The 22,145-nt window shown below is 59.4% G+C and overlaps 2 protein-coding genes across 8 annotated transcripts in view; one reads left to right on the plus strand and one right to left on the minus strand.

Moving 5' to 3' along the window:
* The window catches only part of TSPAN18 (tetraspanin 18), a 178,235-nt gene extending 173,157 nt beyond the window's left edge, over positions 1-5,078 (plus strand). For all 6 annotated transcript variants that reach the window (XM_059140438.1, XM_059140478.1, XM_059140456.1 and 3 more), the window contains one exon: positions 1,831-5,078. In XM_059140438.1, the coding sequence (XP_058996421.1) occupies positions 1,831-1,878 (48 nt within the window). In that variant the 3' untranslated portion in view covers positions 1,879-5,078. The remainder of the gene's footprint in view (positions 1-1,830) is intronic.
* On the minus strand, positions 5,002-21,561 carry TP53I11 (tumor protein p53 inducible protein 11). 2 transcript variants are annotated; one of them, XM_059140500.1, is made up of 8 exons: positions 21,313-21,561; positions 11,293-11,366; positions 10,383-10,542; positions 9,722-9,780; positions 9,436-9,484; positions 8,975-9,071; positions 7,889-7,990; positions 5,002-7,371 (listed from the first exon to the last, which is right to left on the minus strand). In XM_059140500.1, the coding sequence occupies exons 3-8, from the start codon at positions 10,509-10,511 to the stop codon at positions 7,238-7,240; spliced, it is 570 nt and encodes a 189-aa protein (XP_058996483.1). In that variant the 5' UTR covers positions 10,512-10,542; positions 11,293-11,366; positions 21,313-21,561; the 3' UTR covers positions 5,002-7,237. The 2 variants fall into 2 exon arrangements, with proteins under 2 accessions (XP_058996483.1, XP_058996484.1); XM_059140501.1 differs by lacking the exon at positions 21,313-21,561 and adding an exon at positions 20,628-20,768.
* Between the last annotated feature and the right edge of the window lie 584 nt (positions 21,562-22,145).

Below are 22,145 nucleotides of genomic sequence, written 5' to 3' on the forward strand. Positions count from 1 at the left end.
GGCAGGCTCTGAGAGTCATCCCACAGTCTTCCTCCCACTGCCCGCTGCACCCCCCATCCCGTCCCTGTTCCTCTCTGGCTAAGCCTCCCCCAAGGTCCAGAGTGAACCCTTTAACGAGAATCAACACTACTGCCTTGTGGGAGGGGCTGCGGCTTGTGCGTCCAGATCAGACCCTTTCTCTGTGGGAGGCTCAGGGCCTCTGGGGCCTTGAGACCTCACAAGGGCAGTCTTAATGAACCCCTTTCGCCCCAGTCCTGGCCAGGGGCAGTGGTGACTCCCAGCTCTGAATGAAAGGGAGGCGGCTGCAGAGTCTGCAGAGTCTGACCACCGCCACGAGGTGGCACTTCCACCAACGGACGGAGCTGCCCCTCCCTTCTCCCGCCAGCTCCTGGACTTGGCATTGACCATCTCCAGGAAAGACCACTCCTGGGCCTCAGCCAGGCCTGGGCGGGCGGGGAAACAAAGTCAGGCAGCCCGAGCCACAGCCTCCCTGTGCCTCCTTAGACAGGTGGGGGGAGGGGGGAGAGTAGGTGTCCAGAATGCCCCTCACCAGAAATGTCACTTTGCTCAGCTTCTCAGGGCGTCCTCCAGCCCCGGGTGGAGCAGTTTTTTGGAGACTACCAGGGATGTGGGGGAGGAGGGGTCATTTATTCGTTCATTCAGCAAGCATAGATTGAGCCCCTACTGTATGCCAGCATCGTTCCAGGTAAAGCAGGTCTCTCATAGAGCAGGGGGACACAATGAACAAGGGACAGATAAATCTGCTGGGACTGCGGGAATCGCAGGCATGTGTCCCGCTGGGGAAGGACATGGGCTTTTTGGGGATGGCTCCCAGCTCTGCCTCTCCCCAGAGGGGCCTCTGAGCTATAGAGGACTCCTCTGCAAAATGGTACTACTACTCTGTTCCCAGGCCGCGGTTGCGGCTGGGCATCATAAGGATGGCAGAGGGTGGGGACTCCATGCCTGGCCAAGCTGTTCTAGAGTCTTGTTAGACAATGTCTGTATTCTTGATCTGCTGTCCTCACCCCCGGCCCACAAGCCTAGCTGCACCCCGAAGGGAGGCAGGAATCTGCTCCCAAAAAAGGACTTTTTCTGTATCGCTGTCCCAGCCTCACCTTGCCCACGCCGCTTCCCCAACCAGAGATCTGGCCCTGAGTCTGTGGTCTGGGGACTGTCCCTTCTGCTACTCGCAAGAAGACCCCTGCCTGTGGGGGCCTCAGCCATTCTAGTCAGAGGGGCATCCTGAATCTGGGTCTCTGCCTGCCCTACCCCCGAACCCCCTCCCACCCAGGGCCCTAGTGCGGTGTTGGGTCATAGTGCTCTCAACTCTGGCAAGGGCTACATCTTCCCCCGCTCCTGAGAGCTAGAAAGGGGAGTGCACGGAACTTCTGAGTATGGGCTGCAGGGTCACAGCATAGACCCAACCCCCAGCTCCCCCACCTGCAGCTGTGTGACCTTCGGTGGGTCACATGACCTCTCTGTGTCTTGCCTCCGCTCTGTTGAAGATTTCTGAGAAAGTACTTAGGACTGGGCTGGGTGCACAGGAAGCTCTCAGGCTTCAGGAAGGGAAACCTTTTGCCCAAGTTGCTGCTAGCAAATAGAGGAATTAGATTTGAACCCATGTCCAAAACCCACTTCTTTCCATGACTCTGCTGCACAACAAGGGCCAGTAGCTGGCAAAAGGTGCTTGCCCCCAGGGATCCTCCCGCAGGAGTGTGCCCATTGATGGGTGAGCCCCCTTGCTGGGCCGATGGTTACTTCCCCTTGGGAGGGGACAGCCGCGTGCCAGGCTGGAAGCCCAGCCTGACAAGCCAACTTCTACTTCTGCAGCTTTTCACCATGATCTTTGCCATGTGTCTCTTCCGGGGCATCCAGTAGAGGGCGTGGCCTGGAGCCTGAAGCCTCACCCACCACCACTGCCCAGCCCCCGACGCCCTCCCCTACCCCACGCCCCTGCCCCCTTGGCCCCAGGGGAGGAGGTGAAATCACCATAAGTGGGCAGGAGAAGGGGCAGAGGAAAATAGCTATTTTTTTAACAAGAAAATGAAGATGAAACTACGATTGTTAGACCCTGCCTGGTCTCCGGGTGGGTGCCATGGGCTCTTTTCAGGGGCCCGGCGCCTGAACCCCAGGAAGCTGTCTGCACTAGAGACCAAAGGAACTCCAGGGCCAGGTTCCCTCCTCGGTCCCACCAGCCTCTGGCAGTCGCAGGCCTGGGCCTTCTCCTCAGCTCCAGGTGCCAAGAAAGTGCAGATCTAGCCAACAAAAGACAAACGCAGCTCTCAGAGGTCGACAAAGCCCCCCAGAGCCCCAAGGAGACTCGGTCGCCTTGTCCTTAAGAACTCGGAACCTACGTTCAACCTCTTGTCCTCTGATGGCGTTGTCCCTGCCTCGGGCTGGGGTCAAGAATGGGCTTCAGACACTGGATCCAAGTGTGGCCTAGCTGGCAGAGTCCCTGCTTCCCTCATCTGTTGGATCACATAATCCAGAAAGCCCAGAGAGGGGCCATTTTTCATTCAGTCACACAGTATATGCATGACAATTCTGAACAAGAACCCAGTGGTCCCTTGGCTGCCTGTTGCACCTTCCAGGGCTCTGTAGGTCCCAGCAGGTCTGCTGCTCACACCCCTCCCTGGCCTCAGCATCCTGGCTTCCCCAGGAGAGAGAAAGCAAGCTGGTCAAGAACTTACCAGCTCCACAGCTAAGAAAATTCTGGACTGTCCTCCCTGCTCCCTTCCCACCTCCCCATACTTCTTTCTAAGCCCCCAGGGACACGGAACTCTCACACACACACTACAGTCACTTTTCTACACTGCCCACCTCTTCCCACAAGCCCAGCCCTTTCCCTGTTCCCCCAAAACTCTGTGACTCCCAGGGCTGGAAGGAATCCCCAAGACCATCTGGTTCTCCTCTCCCCTCCCAGAACTGAGACTTGGATATCTTCCACAAGATTTCTGCCAAGACTTCACCACCCTCTTCTTGCATACCTCCAAGGACGGGGAGCTTTCTACCTCCTGAGACAGACTTGTCTTTGGACTGCTTTGACTTCTTAGCGTCAGCTCAGTGCACATGAGAGTTCTCTGTTTTTCTCTGCTTCCATCTGTGGCATTCCACTTGCCCTCACTCCCCAAAGCGTTAAGGCCACACAGTGCCTCCCCCAATCCCCATTTTCTCCAGGCTAAAGAGCTCCAAGACACCTCATTTCTGCTGCCAAATGGCTTCTTGTCCCTTCATGGGCCCTAGCACACTTCTGAGTGTTTCTTCCAGGCTGAGGTAGGGAGGTGTTTTCCCCTAGACCCACACCCACACAGCACCCACAGACCAGTCCCTCAAACACAGGCTGTGCATTCTAGACCAGTGTCGGCAACTGTATCGCAAGATCCCTCCACCCCAGTGAATCAGGATTGCCTGCCAGGCCTGTTCAGAGGATGGGAGGTTTGGGGACGGTTGGGGGAGGGGGGAAGGACAGCATCATCCTGATCAGTGGTGTTGGCCAGACAATCAAGGCTTGATTAGTGACGGCATGGCAGTGGGAGGGGCAACACAGAGCTGTCCTCCCCCACAGTCCCTCTTCAGTATTTGGGGAGAACCCATTCTGGATCCCAGACCCTGTGTCCGCTTCCAGCCTCCCAGCCTGCCAGCCCCTAGGAGAGGCAGGGCTGTGCCTGGAGCCCCATGCCTCCTGGCTCTGCCACTAGCCCCCTTTACAGATGCAGCCCTGAGCTCTGTGCCTGCTGTAAAGATCGGGTTTAACCTCCTCCCCGTCTCTCCCCTTCCCCATCCCATCCTTATGCTGCCCCCGTCCCCCAGTCCCAGGCCCTGCTCCTGGTCTCCAAGCAGGGGCTTTCCATATTATCCCTGGAACTCCAGATGTGTGGCCATGAACTCCCCAGAGCCCCCTGCAGCTAGCGGGTAGCCCAGCCCAGCACGAGCAGGGCCTTGGACTTGGCTCCTCTCTAGACCCACACCCCCGCCCACATGCTCAGCTCCAGCTTCCTGGCAGAGGCAAAGGGCTGGTCTGAGCTTAGCAAAAGTAACAACAGCTGGCTTGGCTGGACTCAGGGTCTTGTGGGGCAGCTGTGTGGCTCTAGTCTGGGGGCATCTCAGGCTTCCTGGTCCCCTCTAGTCCCCTACCAGCCAGGAGAATCTGGGACCTTCAAGATAAGAAGGGCTTGGCCTCTGGCATGCACTCCCTTCCCATCTCCAGTCGTGTCCATTCTTCCCACCTCTTGTCGGCCCCGGGAAGGTCCGTGGGAGGCAGAATAGATCCCAGAGGAACATCAGGCTGAGGCAGGTTCAAGGGCGAATGGTGAGCGTCATCCCCCAGAGTTTTCCAGAAAGGTACCACGGAGCACCGAGTCCGCCACTGCCCACACAGGGGCTGGAAAGGGAGAGCGGGCAGTCTCCAGCCGTGACCGTCTGCAAGGCTGCCTCGCAGACGGTCCGAGGTGCGAAGGACAGAGCCCAGTCCCAGTCCAGGCTTGCCCCCTTCCCAGGCACTTCGATCTAACTGGGCCGGTTCATATACAGACTCAGCACTTGTCATCGAGGACAGGTGTTGCTTGCGGTGGTCTGGCTGCAGGGCCACGGGGCTGTGGGGGTGGGGATACCTCTCTAAGGAGACCTCCTCCAGCCAAGCTGCAGAGGCCCACTGTTGGTCACACACACACACAGCCTGGCCTGAAAGCCAGGTTTCTGCTCCAGAGCGCGTGCGTCTTGGGAAACAGAAGCCGTCTGAGGGCTTCGGAGGCTCTCTTGTCCCTCTCATTCTTCCATGCCTAAGGGGCCCAGACCGGAGACCCTAAACCAGCCGAGGCCCCAGCATCCCATCTCCCAGAAGCCCCCTCTTCCCTTTCCCTCATGGGTCCTAGGTCGAAAGTCTATTTTGAAAACTGTAAATGTTCCTCGCTAATTTATCATGTTTATTTCCTGTGATCCCCCCCCCTTTTTATATTCTATATCAAGAGGATTTTTTTGTAATATAAAACAGGACACCCACACTGATGGTTTTGCACTGGTTTTTGTGACCGTTTCTTACAAAAAGAAGGAACGAAGAATAAATAGTGACTGTGAAGAAAGGTGGTCTTGCTTGGGCGGGGTGGGAGAGGCAGAGGAGGGAGCTTGGCCGGAGGGCGCTGGGCTCCAGGGGCAAGGATAGAGAGTGGTGGGCTGTGGGGGGGGGGGGGTGTCTCCACAAACCTTCAGGGTGGAGCACGGGCCCACCCTGGGTTTCCTCAGATGTATGGGCCCCCCTCCCCATTGTCACTGCCCCCATCCCAGTAATGGCTCCTTGCTTAGTGTCCCCCACACCCCCCATGTCCCCAGACCACTGGCTGTTTGCCAGGCTCCCTCCCCCTGGGCCCAGCTCTGATGTCTAAGCCAGCAGCACAAGCCATCCCAGCAGGCCCTCCTGACCAAACCCCAAGGGGCAAGGCTGAGCTCGGCCCTCCAGCCTGCCCCGGTGCACCCCAGCGGGGAGAGGGGGGGTTGTGGGGGTGAGGCCAGCACAGCCCCCAGAGCCCCACAGTTAAGCTGGAACTTTCTACCTCCCTGCCATCGACCCCGGGGACACCGATCCATCATGCCCACTGGAGACGAGGACAAACCACCCATCTGCCGTCAAAGGATGAGACAGGCCTTAAAAGGCTGGGGTCGGACTGAGGACAGGAGTGTGGCCAGGGGGCAGCGGGTGCCCTGCCTGGTCAGGGCTCGTAAGCAAGCAGCTGGGTTCTGAGTAGCGGACCACGCGACAGAGGCAGGAGACGGAGGTCAGGGAAGAGCCCAGCCTCTCCCTTCTGCTCAGCTGGTCACCAGCGGCCTGGCCTTGACCCTCAGCTGTGGACCTGCAGCAGCCCCGCAGCTGTGCCAGGGACCAGATGCGTGGCTGCGGGCACAGCCAGGTTCCCGGGCACAGGTGCAGCCGGCGGCAGCCAGAGCTGGGCCATCCCCTGCCCACCAGCTGCCTTGCCCCACCCAAGACACTGGATTCCAAGAGGAGAAGCAAGTGTGGGGCCCTGGGCTGCCTTTGTCCACGCTGTCACCAGAACACGAGGGCCACCATGCCCAGTGAACGCACTTGTGTCCCAGAGGGAAGGAGCGCAGGGGAAGTGACAGACAACAGGGGCACGCACATGGGGGCGGGGTGGGCGGGGGCAGGACAGGAGGGTCTTCGGCTCTGAGGGAGCCGCCGGTCAGCCTCCTCCGGGGCACTTGGGGTGGGGGACGTGAGCGCGGCCTGTGGAAATATTTGTTTCATTTCCCTGCTGAGTTGGAAGGACACCCAGTCCCAGCTCGCCGGGTCTCGGGGGCAGCACCCCGGGGAGAGGCTGAGGGTAGGTGAGGGGCTGAGCCAAGTGCACCTCAGACCCTGAAGGACACAGCAAGGGACCAGGAGATGCTGCTGCTGCTTCTCTCTCTTCCTCCTCTCCAAACCCCGTCACTCACGGGAGCCTCCACGGGGTCCTTAATGCCCACTGCCGGGGCCGGCCTGCGGGGAGGCTGCTGGGGGCCTCTGGACCCAGGCCAGTTGGAGGGAGGGGACTCCTGAGTGCCTCCAGCAGCCTAGAGCAAGGCCCTAGCACAGAGCCCGTGGTGGCCAGGCTGGGGCTGGGCAAGGGCTCTAGCTGCAGGTGGCCGGTCTCTCAGGGGTCCCTGCCTGTCAGCCCCGCAGTGGGGCGGTGGGAAGGGCAGGGATGTGTGCGGAGGGATGGCCGGCAGCTCCCATGGGTGGGGAGGGCCCACACCGAGGAGGATGGGCGCAGGGTTGAGTGGCCAGCTCTTCGAGGCATACACAGAAGCCACGTTCAGCTGTGTGGGCACTAGAGTGGGGGTGGGGGGTGCGGGGAGGACAGGGAAGCTGGGCACCCCTCCCAAACAAAAGAAGGGTGTCCTGGCAGAAGGGCCAGAATCCGCTCTTTAGCCCAACACCCATGACTCAAGCTCTTCGGTCAGTGTCTATCCACGGGATCTGGAGGCCAAGAGAGCCCAAAAAAAGGGAGGTGCTGCTGTGTGGGGCAAAGGGCAGAGGTGCCGAGGCCTTGTCCCTCCCTCAGCCTGAAAGTCCAGGAGATCACAGCATGTGGGGGTGCCCAGCAGGAAAGGAAGGCGAGCGGCCCCACCTGCCTAGGGCAGGCCTGGTGCAGGGCAGGGTCCTTCCTGCCTTCCAGGAGCCAGAGGGAAACCGAGGCCCCAGGCAGGGTCTCCCTGCCCCACGGGGACCCCCTAGCCCAGCAACGGGCTAGACTTTCTTGGGTTTTCGGCCAACTTGGTAATAGTAGTAAACACTGATGGCGACAAAAAGGAGACGACTGGCCAGGAGCAGCAGGATCCCCAGGGACACGAGGCCTGTCTCAGCTAGCGTGGCGGTGACCACTGCGAGAGAGAAAGACCGGGAAGGGACAGAGGTCAGAGGAGGGGTGTGTGTCACAACTCCCAACACAGAATGACCTGCTGCGCTGGGGTCTCCTGCCAGCTGCCGGGCCTCAAGAACACATCTGGTCCCAAGTCCCCTGCGGGACAGATGCTGGGGTGAGAGGGAGCACATGGGCCACACTGGGTGTGCGCTGTCACACCTATGCTGGGTACACAAGGGAGTGATGGGTTATGGAAAGCTGCAGGTGCACGTGCGTGTGGGAAGCTGTGGACATATGTATGTGTGTGTGTATGTATGTGGGTGTGTGTGTTCAAAAAGGTACAGGTACGTCTCAGGTGTGTGAGCACAGGGGTGCACACATACGGGTAAACACGGCCATGTGCACCCCTCCCCCTCAGATTTCCATCCCCTCCTGGAAGCCAAGTCGGGGGAGCTGGAGAGCCAGGGGCCAAGCGGCCCTGCCCATATCCCCCACCCCATCCGTCTCCCCATTTCTCTGTCCACCTTGGGACTCACCCAAGAACTGGACCCCGAAGTAACAGGCTTCGGTGAGCAGAGTCCACCGGATGATAACCTTCTCGGCCGTGTAGAGAGCGTTCCACATGATCAGGGAGATGCCTGCGGTCAAGGGCAAAGAGCAGGCTGGGGGCAGGCAGCTTGAGCCACCCACCCCCTCAAAGCCAGGACAGGATCCCAGACTTCCACATCCTCCATCCCTACTCACACTCCCCAAATGAAAACTCATCCATCATCCAGCTTAACCTTATAACCCTAGGTCTCCCACTGCCTGAGTGAAGGGCTTAAAGGTATCCCAGTTGCTGCCAGGCCCTGCCCTCCACCCCTGGTACCTGGGCAGACACTTGGGGGATGGATATTAGTGCCATCAGCACAAGGTCGGGGACACTGCATCTACAGAGGCATGGCCTACCGACATTGGGGGGGGGGGCTGGGCATCATGAGATGGGGCTGGAGTTGGGGCCCACTGTGGGATCTGAGGGAGGCAGGGCTGGAAAGGGAGACTGGATCCACACCACAGACCACCCCAAAAGCCAAGTGACAGGACTGGGCCTTTATTCTGCAGGCAAAAGGAAGCCATATAATGTTTCAGAGAGGAGGGGGTAATGCTACCTGGATGAGGCCTTAAAAGCTGTAATTCAGCTTCCTACCAGGCACCATGTGTGACTCAAATCAGAAAGGAAACAGGATGGTTCACGGGAGAGACCCAAGAGTGGGAGAGGTTTTGCACTGTGTTGATTTTGTCTCCTCCTCTAGGCGGCAAGGTCCTGGAGGGCAGGGCCAGGACCTCATTCATCTCTGCACCCTGATGACTGATGAGGGGAGGTGCACTAGGGAGTAAGCCCTCAGGAAGCCTTTGCCCAGATGATGTCAAAGACGCCACCCCGTGCACTGGGTACATTGCAGCAGTGGCCACAAGATGGCAGCACACACCCAGCAGAGCTAGACTCGGGCTGAAGGGGGTTGGTGTGTGCTGAGAAGGGGAGGGGAGCCCCCCACCCCTTCCCACCAAGATAGGCTTCCCCGGCTCCTCTCAGTCTCTGTGGGGCCCCAGCTGCCCTTCACATCTGCCCCAGCAACACTCACTGAGGAGAGCCCCGCCGTAGAGACGGATGGGGGTCTTGCTGGTCACCTGGGCTCCGTCGAAGACGGCATCATAGAGCTGGTCAGGGAAGGCCAGAGCCTGTGGACAGGGTGGGCAGTTCAGGGGAAAGTTGGAATGTCTCCTGGACATCTTTCCCCCCGGAAGCCAGGCTGAAGCGCCTTGACTCTCCCCCACACCCCCGTGCCAGGACAGAAGGCTCTAGGTTCCCAGAGGCACAGAGTCAGGAACATGGGTCCTGGGATCTAGGATGCTCCAGAACAGGCAGGGTTCAGGTGGGAAGGACTGGGACTCGGGAGGGGGCTAGAGAGCCCTGACAGGTAGGGCCTTAGCATGCTGGCCTTGGGGGAGAGGCAGCAGGGGCCCCAGGACGGGGAATGAACCTCCAGAAGAGGCCCAGAGCCAGGTCCCAGGGCCAGGGGTGAGGGCGGGGGTGGGGGCTCACCATGATGGCAATGCCGGAGAACAGCACAGCGGAAGCAAACTGCCAAACCCTGGGGACATGTGGAGAGAAAAGTCACAGCCAGGCCCCCCTCACTGCCACCCGCAGGGCCCAGGGGACCCTCTCCTCCCCAGCCAGATGTCCAGCGATGGCTGGCTTTAGAGAGAGGGAATGAGATGAGATGGAGTCACGGGCATGGGGAGACAGGGATGAAACTGACGAGGCGGGGCCTCACGCAGCACCCCACCCCATAGCCAGGCACCCACCCAAATGCACCCTGGACGCTCACCTCAGCCCCAGAGGCTCCCGAACGGCAAACTTGATTTCGTTACCCAAGACCTGGCTGATCTGTGGACAAAGAGGGGGTCAGGGGCACCCCCAGCCCATTCACTCCCTTCCCTGAGCCCCCCTGGGACCCACCTGGGTACTTCCACTTAGCCAAAGTGTCACCCAGGCTGGGAGGGTCACACTGAGGCCCCCTCCCTCTGCCTGTTCTTGACACCAGAGCTTACAGGAAACTGAAAATATGGTGGTAGGAATAAAAGCTCAGGGTTCAGCTGGACACGGGCTTAAAGCCTGGCTGTGCCCCTGCCTGGGGTGGCCTCGCACATGTCCTTGACCTCTCTGAGCCTCAGTTTCCTTATCGATAAAATGGGTTCATAACTATCTCCCAGGACTAGCCAGATTAAATCAGATTTATAAACCAACAGGCGCAGCAATGGGCACACAGTAAGCATGAAATTCATTCTAATGATCTTTCTTTTCGTCATTATTCCCCTGATATCTCCATGAAGTTCCTAGAAAAAAAATAATGAGCCAAGTCCCGGGGTTCCCACAGCTTCACAGACCGCGTCTGCTCTTCTCCCGAATGGCAGGCTGGACCCGCCTCCCCAGATGGGGGCTCAGAGGCGGACCGCAGGGTGAGGACGGCTTCGGACCCCTCAGCCCACCTTGGAGCGGTGCACCTCCCCGTCGTCATCCTCCCCGCCCACGCCGAGGATCTTGCGGGTCTTCAGACGGCTCACGAGGTCCGTCTGGCTGTGCTTCTTCATGAGAGGAGGGGGCTGCTTGGTCGCCATCTTGCCCTGGAGGCTGGAGTCTGCAGAGGGGCTGAGGGGAGACACCTGCCTCAGCCACAGGTCCTGTCCAGCTTCCAGACCTCAGAGGCAGCCAGACCTGACCCCTGGGCCTGCGGAGACGTCCCCTGTCAGCCTGGGGCAGCAGCTGGAACTCTGGGGGGCCCAGGCTTGGTATTTAGCTCTCTAACCAGCTGGCTGTGAGGGGAAGTCTCTCCCCTCCCTGGCCTCAGCTTCCTCATCTATAAAATGGGTGGGCGAGCATGTCCCGAAAGCCGTTCCAGCTGTGTGAGCCCATCTGGCCTCCATGGACACGGCACACCCTGAGTAATCAGGTGGGGTGGAGCCTTACAGAAGGCCCTAGAGGAGGGTGTGGGCCCAGGAAAGGCATTCAGGCCCCAGAGGAGACCACATCCAAAGGTTCCTGGGAGATGGGGGCAAAGAGGAGTCCGGGCCGGTCTTGCCAGAAGAGGGCAGATCTGCCCAAAGCCTGGGGTCCAGGCACCACACTGAATTTTTTCCCAGATCATCTCTCTGCCCAACAAGCCCTCCCTCCCTGTCACGCAGACAACCCCCTTCAAACCTGCCAGGTCTGAAAGTCTCCAGAGCCCAACGGAGCCAGAGGAAGGATGGCCTGGCGTGCTGGCAAAAGTTCTGGGCCCCTTCCTGTCAGGGACACCCACCACCGGCTTCTTCCCTACCCCGGGTCTGCTCATGATCCCCCACAATCCCCACCTCCCAGCCACCCCCCAGCTCCACCTCGGGCTGGGACTTGAGCACCTACTGTGTGCCTGGCACTGGGCTGGGAGACACAGAGATGAGTTGACTGCTGGTCCTCACCTTCAATCAGCACAAAACCTATGTGAAGGAGACAAAAATGTTGACCCCAGTGAGCCAAAGGCTTCCAAAACCTGGCCCAGGGGTGGCCCTGGGCTCCTCTATTCATAGCACCCCCCCCTATCCCTGGCAGGCGATGGGAACTATTTACACCCATTCCAGAGAGGAGGAAACCAAGCTCAACGAAGTCCAACAGAGACGGGCTGAGTCACTCCAGTACCCCCCACGGCACTCCATGCCTGGCACCTCATTCTATAGAAGCCCACAGCCACCCTCCCGGAAGGCCGGAACACTACCCTCACTTACAGACAAGGCTCAGAAATCACGCGTCCCTCTGCTGGGCCTGCCGGACCTTGGTCGCAGTCACCCTGCCACCTTAGTGGTGTGTGGCCCCAACCAAGTCTCAGCCTCCAAGTCCTGGATCAGGGCTGCCAGAGGCAGAGATGGCCTCAGGTCCCCTCTGGTTTTCTAGCCTCCCAGTGTCTTAACACAAAACAAAGCACCCAAACAAACCCCAGGGCATAGAACCAAGCTGTAGGGGGCCTGGGAAATGTGGCTTTAGACTTGGGTAAGGCCTGGGAGTAGCTAAGCAGCTCCAGTTTGAAACTGACCACACAGATCAGTCTCGGGGGTCTCCGCTGAGTGATGTTCAGCCCCCAGACCTCAGTTTCTCATCTATGAAGCAGGGGTCGCTATGCGGTCCCCTCCCCACACACCACCGGGGCCACGGAGGTGGCCGGTGGTGGTGATGAAGGCAGTTCCAATGCCCAAGGCCATTTGATGGGGGCGGGGGTGACCAGCCCCACAGGAGAATGCAGGGTTTAACCACACTGTTCCCCAGGGGAACAGGCATTGTCCCCATGCCTCAGCACTTCCCACAACTTCTTGTGACTCCAGAGAGGCAACAACAAGCCCGGCGTCCCTCCCGCCGCCCAGTGGACCAGTTCCAGATGGCCCATGAGAGCTGGCCAGCCACAGCTGGGAGCCACCGGGCCTTGCTGCCCTCAGCCAAGCAAGCACCGGGGAGCCCGGCCCTCGCCCCCCTTCCTTTTCCGGCCTCCCCTCTGGCCTTTCATCTTTTTCATTTACATACTGCAGAACCAACATTTTTTTGCTGTTTTGCAGTTACAAGACTTTTAGCCAGTGTAGAGATGCAGAGAACGACCAACGGCGCTTTGGGACACCTGCCTTGGCCCTCTCCCCCCCCCCCTCGCCCCTCGCCGCCACTGATCTGTGGGCCGTCCCTCTAGCTTCGGCTCTGTTTTTCAAACACGTTCTATAAATAGACTCATACAGACTAGAACCATTTGAGACCGGCTTCTTGCATTCCACCTAACGCTAGGGGCTCATCGGGGCTGCTGGGCGCCTTCCCCTGTCCGGCCCTCTTTAAGGCAGAGTAATATTCCACAAAGTAGATGGACCCGTTGGTTATCCAGTCACTCACTGGAGGACATCTGGGTTGTTTCCGGAGTTTGACAGTTACGCATAGATCTCCATCCTGCAGCATAAGGTGGCACTTGGATCAAGCCCACCAGATCCCAGGCTGTCTCAGGGACCCCTGCTCAAAGCATCAGCTGCCTTCCTCTGCCCAAAGAGCCCTCCACACCAACACACACTGGATACTCCCTTCTTCACTGCAAGCCTCAATCTGCAAAGCAAGGGCTCTGGGGGTTGGCAGTGCCGGCCTCCAGGGACAGGGTACGGCAAGGGGACTGTAGCATCCTGGGCTCCATCGGACACCGGCAAGACTCTTAGGAGGGACAGTCTTTATCCACAGGCACCTCCATCAGGAACTTGGGCTGGTGGGGCCCACTGTGGTCTCCTACGGAGCCCAGCCCCCAACAAGGAGCTTATCACCCCCAAAGGGCAGGCCTCCTGAGGAGAGTGGAATCCCCAGGGAGTATGATCCCCAGCACCTGTCTCAGCACAGCTAACCACTCTGAGCACTGAGTTCTGTCTCTTCTTCACCCACAGCACCAGGCTTTGCCTAGGAAGCCTAGGGCGGCCGCTGCAGTACCCTACGCACCTGCCAGGCCCCTCAAGGCAACCCACATACACGGCCCCCTCCGATCTGTCCTTGAACTTTCTTCCCCTTCCCGCTCCACAGGTGTTTTCAGGCCGGCCTCATTCTAACCTAAGTGGAGACAGAGGGCACCTCCCCCGCTCCACTCCCTGCACCACAGCTGGACCAGAGGTGCGTTGAGGTCCTGAGTCTGCCCTCTTACCAGCCGCAGGGCTTCGGGCTGCTCCTCGCAGCTCTCCCAGACTCAGTGTCTGCCCCTGGGAAATGGGGTTAATGAGAACACTCTCTCTGCACAAGTGCTGGAGGCTAAGGAGAGGGAACACCTGGGGTGCCCCGCCTGCTTCCCCCCACTCCTACTTCCCTTTCTTCATTCAGCCATTCAGAGGTGCACAATGGAAAAAGCCTGCCTGATAGGGCTGTGGCTTCCTTTCCAGCTGCCCTCTGGAGGGCCCTCGGGGCTTCACCCCTCCCCCAGGCCAGGCTGCCAGAGGCTAAGGGCAGGGGAGGGTGGAGGAGAACCTGCCAAGCAAGGAACCAGGACAATGTAGCTGCAGCTCCCAGAGCCCAAGTTCATGACCTTCTACATTCTGCTCCTGGCCGGCCTCTCTCACCTTGATTCCCAATAAAGCCAGCAAGTCCCTGTTCTTCTTCAGAGCTGTTACAGTTCTAAAACCACTGCCCAGCCAGGAAGGTCCTCCTGGCGCTCTGTTCCCGGTCTCGACCATCCTTGTTCTTCAGGGGCCTTCCCGGGACACAGCCTCTCTCTCCCTCCCCTGGACTCTCTGGGTCTTCCTGGAGACGGCCACGGCCCACTGCCAGGCCATATCCCTAGTCCTGTCACAGGCACCTGACTCCTAGAGACCCCGTGATCTGAAGGCAGGGCTGCTATGTGGCCCAAGAATCTTCCCTCCGCATCTCTGCACACAGGATGGGATGGGGGGTGCTCGGTCAGCACAGGCCAGTGAGTGACATCTGGGCCATAGGGAGCAGTGGGACCCACCCAGAACACTGGGGATCACACTCAGATGGGGCAGGGCCCAAGTGGAGGCTCGGCTCCAAACCCACACTGGACGAGGCAGAAAGCTGAGGCCCAGAGAGGGCCACATAGGAGCCAGTGGCAGGCACAGGCAGGAAAGGGGCTTTGCAATCAGGCGGGCTGGCTTCAAATCTGACCTCTCCTCCTGGCCCGTGGCCTCAGATCCGTGGGTCTAGAATGCTGAAGGCATAGGAGAGTAGGTACAGATGGTCTTGGCAAAGGGTCTGGCCCATAGAGTGCCCAGGAAATGTGGGGGTCAGGACTCGGGGGCGGGGACAGTGTGGTGAGACATCACCATGCCCCCTCCGCAAAACGCTGTGGCCATCACTAGAAGGCCAGCATCCCAGGGCCAGGCTTTCTGTAGGTCTTGCTCACAGAGTCTGGGACACTTCCCGGCGTGTGAGGAGCTCACCAAATACCTGTCACCAAGTCATGAGTTGGGGAAGGGGTGGAGAGTGCCCCTCCCCGGTGCTGGCCAAGGTCTGACTCCCTGCAGCACTGCCCCCCCACATGCCCCTACCTGCCCTCTCATCAAGTACAGGGACATCTGAGCCCAGGAAGAACATTCCCAAAGAGCTCCCCATGGCAGCAAGACAGAGGGGTCATGACTAGACAAGAGGCCAGGAACAGAGAGGCTTACCAGGGGTGTGGGTGTCAGGGGAGAACAGGGGGGCATATACTCAATGATTAGGCAAACTTGGGCTCAAACTTCAAGTTTTTCTCTTGTCTGTAACCTCAAAAAGTTTCCTAACCACTCTGAGCTTCCATTTCTGCCTTGGTGGAAACCACGGTACTCGTTTTTAGCTCACAGGGCTGTGACGAGGCGCTGAGCAAGGGCAGTCAAGGGGCCTGGCCCCTCCTGCAGACTCCTTGCTGTCCTTGCTTATGCGACAGGCTGCCTAGGCCCTGCCAGGGCAGGAGGTCGGGTGGGGCAGGAGCACGGTTCCCCTGCTGGTCCTAAAGGACCTCTCCCTACCCCACTACAGCCTTCCCAGGAAGCCTGGTTTCCATAGAAACCATCAGGCATGGAGACTGTGCCCATGAGGGCTGACTTAAAAACCTGACCAGCAGTGGGGGGGTGGGGGGAGGGTGGAGGCGGAGGAAGGGGGCCCGAGGCCCTGCACACCCACCAGCTGCCAAGCCTCCCGGTGATGCAGGGGGGAGTTGCTGCTGCATTGAGCGTCACAGCCAAGAACGACTTCCTTTTCCAATAAGACCCTTTGTTGGAGGGACCATGCCCCCCACACCATCCCTCCCCATCTGGTAGACACTGCCCCCGAGAGCATCTGTCCGAGGGCTGGAGGCAGGGAACAAGTACTTCCAGACCAGAGATTCATGGCAGCCCCCACAACAACCCTGTGAGAATGGCTGTGTTGTCATCCCCACTCTACAGAGGAAGAAACTAAGGCCCGAGGGACTTACTCAAGCTTCTCAGGGTGAGCTGCAGAGCTGACACTGGGAGCGAGTTAACTACGCTGTAAATAACATCCTGAGAGAAGCCCGTGTGTGTGTGTGTGTGTGTGTGTGTGTGTGTGTGTGTGCAGGCTCTGGGGTGCTCTTTGGTAAACCTGACCTCTAGGAAGAACTAAGCCCTAAGCCATCTTCCTCATCACATCGGCCTCTTGAAAGCCCCTGGCAGGTTGCCAGCATCTGAACTCCTTCCTTCCTGGGGTCTAGGATCCCTTGGGTTAAGGCCCTGTGACCCCAGCAGGACCAGGGAAGGGCTGCAGGGAGACCCATTGTTCTCTTATCACGGTGGTGTAAAATAGCTGGAAACCGGGTGTGGGACAGGGCAACGAGGAAAGGGGGCAGCGAGAGGAGCGGAGGCAAGGAGCCAGGGCCAGCAGGGAGGCCAGGGAGGCTAGAGGGTCCAGAGGCCCCGTCATCCACCCCCGTGGCCCCTTCCTGGGGCGGCCCATCAGCTCCTTGGCCCAGAGGCCCCTCCAAAGACCTCCAACTCAGAACCCGCCAGCCTGAGCCCTCAGGCAGAGTGACTCTCACATCTCAAAGGCTGTGCTGAGGGGGTGTGGGCGTGGATAGACCCACGTTCATTACCAGCCTGAGGCCGTGGGGCGAGTCAGCCTGAAGACCCTCCATTCCTGTGCTATAAATGTGGGTCACGCTGCCTGACTTACGAGGGCAGAATTACAGCCAAGCTAGGAAGTCACAGGACACAAAGGGGGCTTGCTTCACTAATGCGTGACTGGCGTCATGACTGACGTCATCGCAGTGGCCCCCAGGTGCGGGTCTGGTCACATGGGTCTCGGGGCGACAGCACCAAACCAAGGCGAGGCTACACGCCACAGAGCTTCCTGGCGGTGTGTCCCTCGAGAGCAGACTTATTCTAAAGGCTGAGCCCGCCTGAGTCAGCCTTGCCTCTCCAGCAGACCACGAGCCCTGCCAGCATCATCCATCACCTGCCTCACCCCCACCTCCCACCCCCCACCCCTGGGGCTCAGGGTGGATGTGAAGGGCGGGGCAGGGCAGCAGGCAAGCCCTGGCAGTGGAGAGGAGGGGGCAGGATCTGAATCCCGCTGTGGGGACAGACCTGGTCCCTGAGACAAAACCCCGACTCAAGAAAAAGAAGGCACTCCATGTCCCATTTCCAAGAATGTCCAGGTACACGGAAGCTGGCATGGTGCCCAGTGGGGAGACAGGACAGCTGAGGTCCCCAGAGAGTCTGTCTACCACCACGGCAAAACCAGGGCCCTACTCTGGGACTCAGTCGCCTCATCTAAGAAAAACTGAGAGTGTGGTCTCCATCACGTTCAACAATGTGGCTTTGAAATCCACACACCAACAGGACACGAGGCCCTAGCTCCAGCTGCCTGGCTGCCCCCGGGGACACACAGGATTTATCTACTGTTCTCTTTCTTTTGAAGGTGCCTAATTGCCAGAATGGCAGAGGGAAGCCCAAACTTTTCATCACAAATAAACATCTCCAGAGCTTCAGGGACTGAAAGTAAACACGCCTGCACGCCAGAAAGGCTGAGACAGACAGAACAGAAGAGGGGTCCTCCCTGGGCCTCACACCCCAGGGTCTGAGGGTGGTGGGAAAGGGGGAATCCAGCCCCCTGACCAGCAGCTGTCACCATTCAGATGTCATGGGGGGGGGGGGGCTTTTCCCTATCCCTGCTGACGCAGAGGGTGAGCACAAGGGGAATTTCTATTCTTTTCAACCGGGAATGGGCCCGTCCCCCCAACCGCACCAGCCCAGGGACCATGTCAGGGCTCTCAAAGGCAGCTGGTGCTTCCAAATCCCATGGGGGCCATGACCATGGGGACAGCCTGACTTCTGGCTGCCCTGGGGCCAGGGCTGGGGTGAGGAGGTAGCAGACACACGCCATCCCCCCCCACCCCCAACCATCGCGCCTCCTACCTCTCTCTAAAATTCTGGGTGGGTTGGGAGAGGCAGGCAGAAAGGTCCCTGTACTTTTCCGAGGATGCTATGGGCTAGAACTACAGTCCAGGGCCAACCATCTCCCCTAGGGTTTGGGGCTCTGGCTCAGGGTCAAAGGAGTAGATCAGGACTCAAAAGGCCTGTGCTTAAATCCTGCCTCTACCATTTATTCGCTGCATGGCCTTGGGCCAGTGACACCATTTCTCTGGGCCTCAGTTTCTTCAGCTGTGAAATGGGTGTAATAAGCACACCTACCACCTACTGATGAGAAGATGCACAAAAACACCAAGAATGGCAACCGTTTTATAGCGAATGCTCAGTAATAACATTGTTGGTATTATTCTCAGGCTAAGAGACTCAGCTTCTTTGCCTCAGTTTCCCCCTTGACCATACCAGCTTCAGTCTGGGTTGTATGCGGATGCAGAATGGGGTGTTTACAAGGGGTGGACTTAAGAAGGAAATGGGAAGGGAACAAGGGTCACTCGTGTCAGGAGAAAGACATTGTCCCAAGGCGCTCACAACGGATAGGCAGGGAGACTGGGGAGATGGCTGATGGATGGGTGGCAAGGCTGCAGATCCCCTTGAGGTACTAAGACTGCATGGCTCCCCTCCACGTTACTGGCACTTGGCCAGGCCTGACCCTGGCAGGGATGTAAATCGGTGTTCCCAGTGAGTAGCTGAGATACAGAGAAAGTGCAAACAGTATGGGCCAGGAGGCAGAACCTCAGGTACCCCATCCTGCTGCTTCATGTCCTGGGGTGACTTACATGTCATTGCTGAGCACCACTTCCCTCAACTGCAAAAGCGGCATGCATCACCCCTTTTCAGTCAGCCTTGCCTCCTAGCTCTGCCCTACCCCCTCACTCCACGAGAATCACAGTGGCTCCTTACTGTTTCTCAAATATGGCGGACACATTTCAGCCTCAGGGCCTTTGCACAGACCATTCTCTGCAGGATCTTTATTTCCCCAAGCTATCTCCACAGTTCATGCTTTCAAAGCCTTGGATCAAGAGTCACCTCCTCAGGAAGACCTCCTCAACCACCTTGTTTTAAATGGAAACCCCGGGGCACCTGGGTGGCTCAGTGGGTTAAGCCTCTGCCTTCCACTTGGGTCATGATCTCGGGGTCATCGGAGCGAGCCCCGCATCAGGCTCTCTGCTCAGCGGGAAGCCTGCTTTCCTCCCTCTCTCTGCCTGCTTGTGATCTCTCTCTCTCTCTCTGTGTCAAATAAATAAAATCTTAAAAAAAAAAACTAAATAAATAAAATGGAAACCCCACCCCTGGCATCAGTACTCCAGACAGTCAACTCCCCCACCTCACCTCCCAATACACTAAATAATTTACTTTATTATTTGTCCTTCTACCTTTTAAGTGTCAGCTCCATGAGGGAAAGAGTCTTTGTTTTGTTCTCAACTGTCTCCCAGTGCCCAGAACTGTCCAGCACTCGGTTCACTAAACCACCTTTGGTATAGGGCCCACAATTTGCTCAATCAGTGAAAGTAAAGAAGAGTCTTGAACTATGTATATCAGAGGTCACTGCTAATTTCATCCCTCTCTTACCCTCACACAGTGAGGGGCAGGCCCTTTCTCCAGAGCTGGTGGGGGCCTATCCTCAGATTTGGGGAGAGGGAAGGCAGCAAAGTACAGAGTTGGAGAAGCTTCAGCTGGAGCCTGGAGGCAGGCATCCAACAGGTGTTGACAGCCAGACATGGGCGAAGGCCTTTGGTTGGGCCTCAGCCCTCCACCCCAAATTTATAAGGACTGATTAAACCTACAGCGTGTGGGCAGAAAAAGAGAGGTCAGGGCAGCTTGCTTCCAGCTAATGGAGTCAGAGGGGACCTCCGGGACCAGGCAGCCCATTCTGTAGACAGGAAAACAGAGACCTGGTGAATATACAGTTCCTTATGTCCTAACAACCAACAAGAAAAACTTTCCCTCTTCCTGGGCTGAGTGTGGGGCTAGTGTGAGGCTTCCGCTAAGGAATGGACAGTGTTCCTTCCTGGCGCTCCACCAGCACCTCCCACCCCATTCCACTCTGTGTCCCTGGGATCTCTAGCTCGCAGGAAGAGAGGGTCTGCAGAGGGTCCTGACCCCCTCTGCACGGGCCACCAGAGGTTTAGGTCCAAGAGGCCGCCCAGTTGGGGTGGGCATCCCTGTGGCCGTGATGCCTTCTCCTAGCAGGACGGCCCCACCAGGGAAAGTTTGAAGGAAATCAACCAGAAAGCGCGGGGCGATGGTGGGAAACCGAGGTGGCACTGGTCGTCCGCGCTGGGCTCCAGAGGAGCCCCGAGTTCCCGGCCTCGGGCCACTCCTGCCCCCGCCCACCTTGCTCCAGAGAAGAAACCCGCTCCCCTGAGGCCGCGTGGGGGCGGCGGGAGCCGGGCACTGGGTGGGGGCGGGGAAGGCGGGGCAGGCGGGGCTAGGGGACGCAACGCAAGCGCCGGACCCTGTGGGGCGCGCCCGGGATGCGCGCAGGGTTCCGGCGTTTCCTCGATAGACACCCCCACACACCCCGCCCCGAGGTGGATGCGACTATTTTGCTCCTGGCAGGGACCCCCCAGCCCACCGAGAGCCAAGCCGATGGCCCCACACTGCCCCCTTCCCGCTGAGCGCGCGATTTAGGGGAGACTGGGGAGCGTCCGTCTCCACCTGTGCTTCCCGGACCCTCCCACCCAACAACTGGGTCTTAGGCGCGGCCACGGTTTCTGCCTCCCCCCACCCCCAATCCCTCCTTCCCTCGCAGGCCCGGGAGACCAGGGTCTCTCCCGGTCTGGCTTCTTCTTCCGCCACTGTGTCCTTTATCTCCTAGCTCCAGGCACTCACCCACTTTCTGAGACCCGGGCCTGAGAGCTGGGGGACTCCAGGCGGGGAGCTCCGGGCTGCCGGACGCCCCCACAGCCCGCCGAACCAGTAGGTCCTGCCAGCGGGAACTCCGCCACCGCGGTCCGCGGCTCTGCGGGGGCGAAGGCAGAAGGAGGGGCACTCGCAAGTTTGTGCCGCGCACTCCTCGGACCGGGGAACAATGGCGATGTGGGGGGAGGGGACAGAGAACCGAGCGCGGGGACAACAGTCAGACCCCAGGGAGACAGAAACTGCTCTTGGCTCTTTCTCTCGTGCTCCGAAGCTGAGGGGGAGGCAGGGGGGGAAATCAACAGTCCAACAGGGAGGAGACACCGAAGGGAGAAAGACGGGGTAGAAAGGGAAACCGAGGCAGAGGGAGGGGCGGTGCGAGTGGAGATCGCCAAGGGAGGTAACCGAAGGGGCTCCGGGGCTGCGCCTTTTGGGGGGGGCGGGGCGGGAGGCGACCCCTGGATTCCCGGCATTATCCGCCGGGGTCAAGAGGTCCTGGGGCGTCCAGCTGGCGCGCACGGGGTCCCCAGGTCTGCCGCGGTCCCTGCGGGCGGCAGAAGCCCCGCCGGGCCGGGCTGGGCTGCGCTGCGCAGGCACCGGCCGGCGGCGGGAGGGGAGCGTGCGAGGCTCGGAGGCGGCGGCGGGGAACAGAACTTACGTTCCTAGCGCATGCTGGCGCCGGCGCTGCGCGGAGCTGGCGAGCCAGGGGACGCTCGGGCCCTCGGGAGCCTCACATCGCGCCGCCCGCGCGGGGCAGGGCAGGGCAGGGCCGGGCCGGGCGGGACTGCGCGCGGCGTCCTGCGCGGCCGGGGTTTACCCGAGTCTGGCGGCCCGCGCTGGTCCCTCCTCTCGGTCCCGCGCGCAAGCCAATGGCGCGCCGTCCCCTCCCACGCGCCGGCTGCCTCGCCCCCGAGGGTGGCCGCCCGGGGGGAGGGGGAGAGGGGTTGGGGCCACTGGGCTCCGGGGCTCCCCGGCCGAGGCTTTACTAGGGACTGCCTGTGGGGGGCGCGCTCAGGCCCCGGGAGAAGGCGCTGGAGAATCGCCGCGCAGGAAGACTTTCTTGGCAAGTTCTGACGACTGCGCCCCTTTTCGTGAGACTCTCAACACCCCCATAGGTTGGCAAACCACACTGTCTTAAATATCCTCGGGGTATCCCCTGGGGCCTAGGCCAGTGTCTAAAATGGAAGGGACTGCTTTGGCTGGTAGATGCCCAAGTGTGGAGGGAACACAGTGACAACAATGGTCACCATCTGCTGAGCGCCCGCTCCGTGCCAGGCACCGTGTGCTCAAGGAGTTTCGAGCATTAACTCATTTGATTCTCACAACAACCTACGAAAGCGGCATGATTAATCCCATTTTATAGATGATGGTCAGGGACTTTTGATTTGGGCTTCCAGCCTTGACCCACCTTTCTCTCCCCTTCCATAGGACAGCCACCCCTTCCACATACACACCCACTTTCTTCATCCTCCACCCTAAAATCTGGTCTCC

The sequence above is a fragment of the Mustela lutreola genome, chromosome 1, assembly GCF_030435805.1.
Source record: "Mustela lutreola isolate mMusLut2 chromosome 1, mMusLut2.pri, whole genome shotgun sequence".
In the NCBI taxonomy this organism is placed as follows: Eukaryota; Metazoa; Chordata; class Mammalia; order Carnivora; family Mustelidae; genus Mustela; species Mustela lutreola.

What these genes read in the sequence shown, in the direction of transcription:
- TP53I11 (XM_059140500.1), bottom strand. Translation starts at nt 10,511, where the DNA reads ATGGCGACCAAGCAGCCCCCTCCTCTCATGAAGAAGCACAGCCAGACG. An exon ending in TCTCCGGCATTGCCATCATG is followed by an intron (nt 9,072 to 9,435) that starts GTGAGCCCCCAC and finishes CCCTGTCCACAG; the next exon opens with GCTCTGGCCTTCCCTGACCA. An exon ending in CTTCGGGGTCCAGTTCTTGG is followed by an intron (nt 7,372 to 7,888) that starts GTGAGTCCCAAG and finishes TCTCTCTCGCAG; the next exon opens with TGGTCACCGCCACGCTAGCT.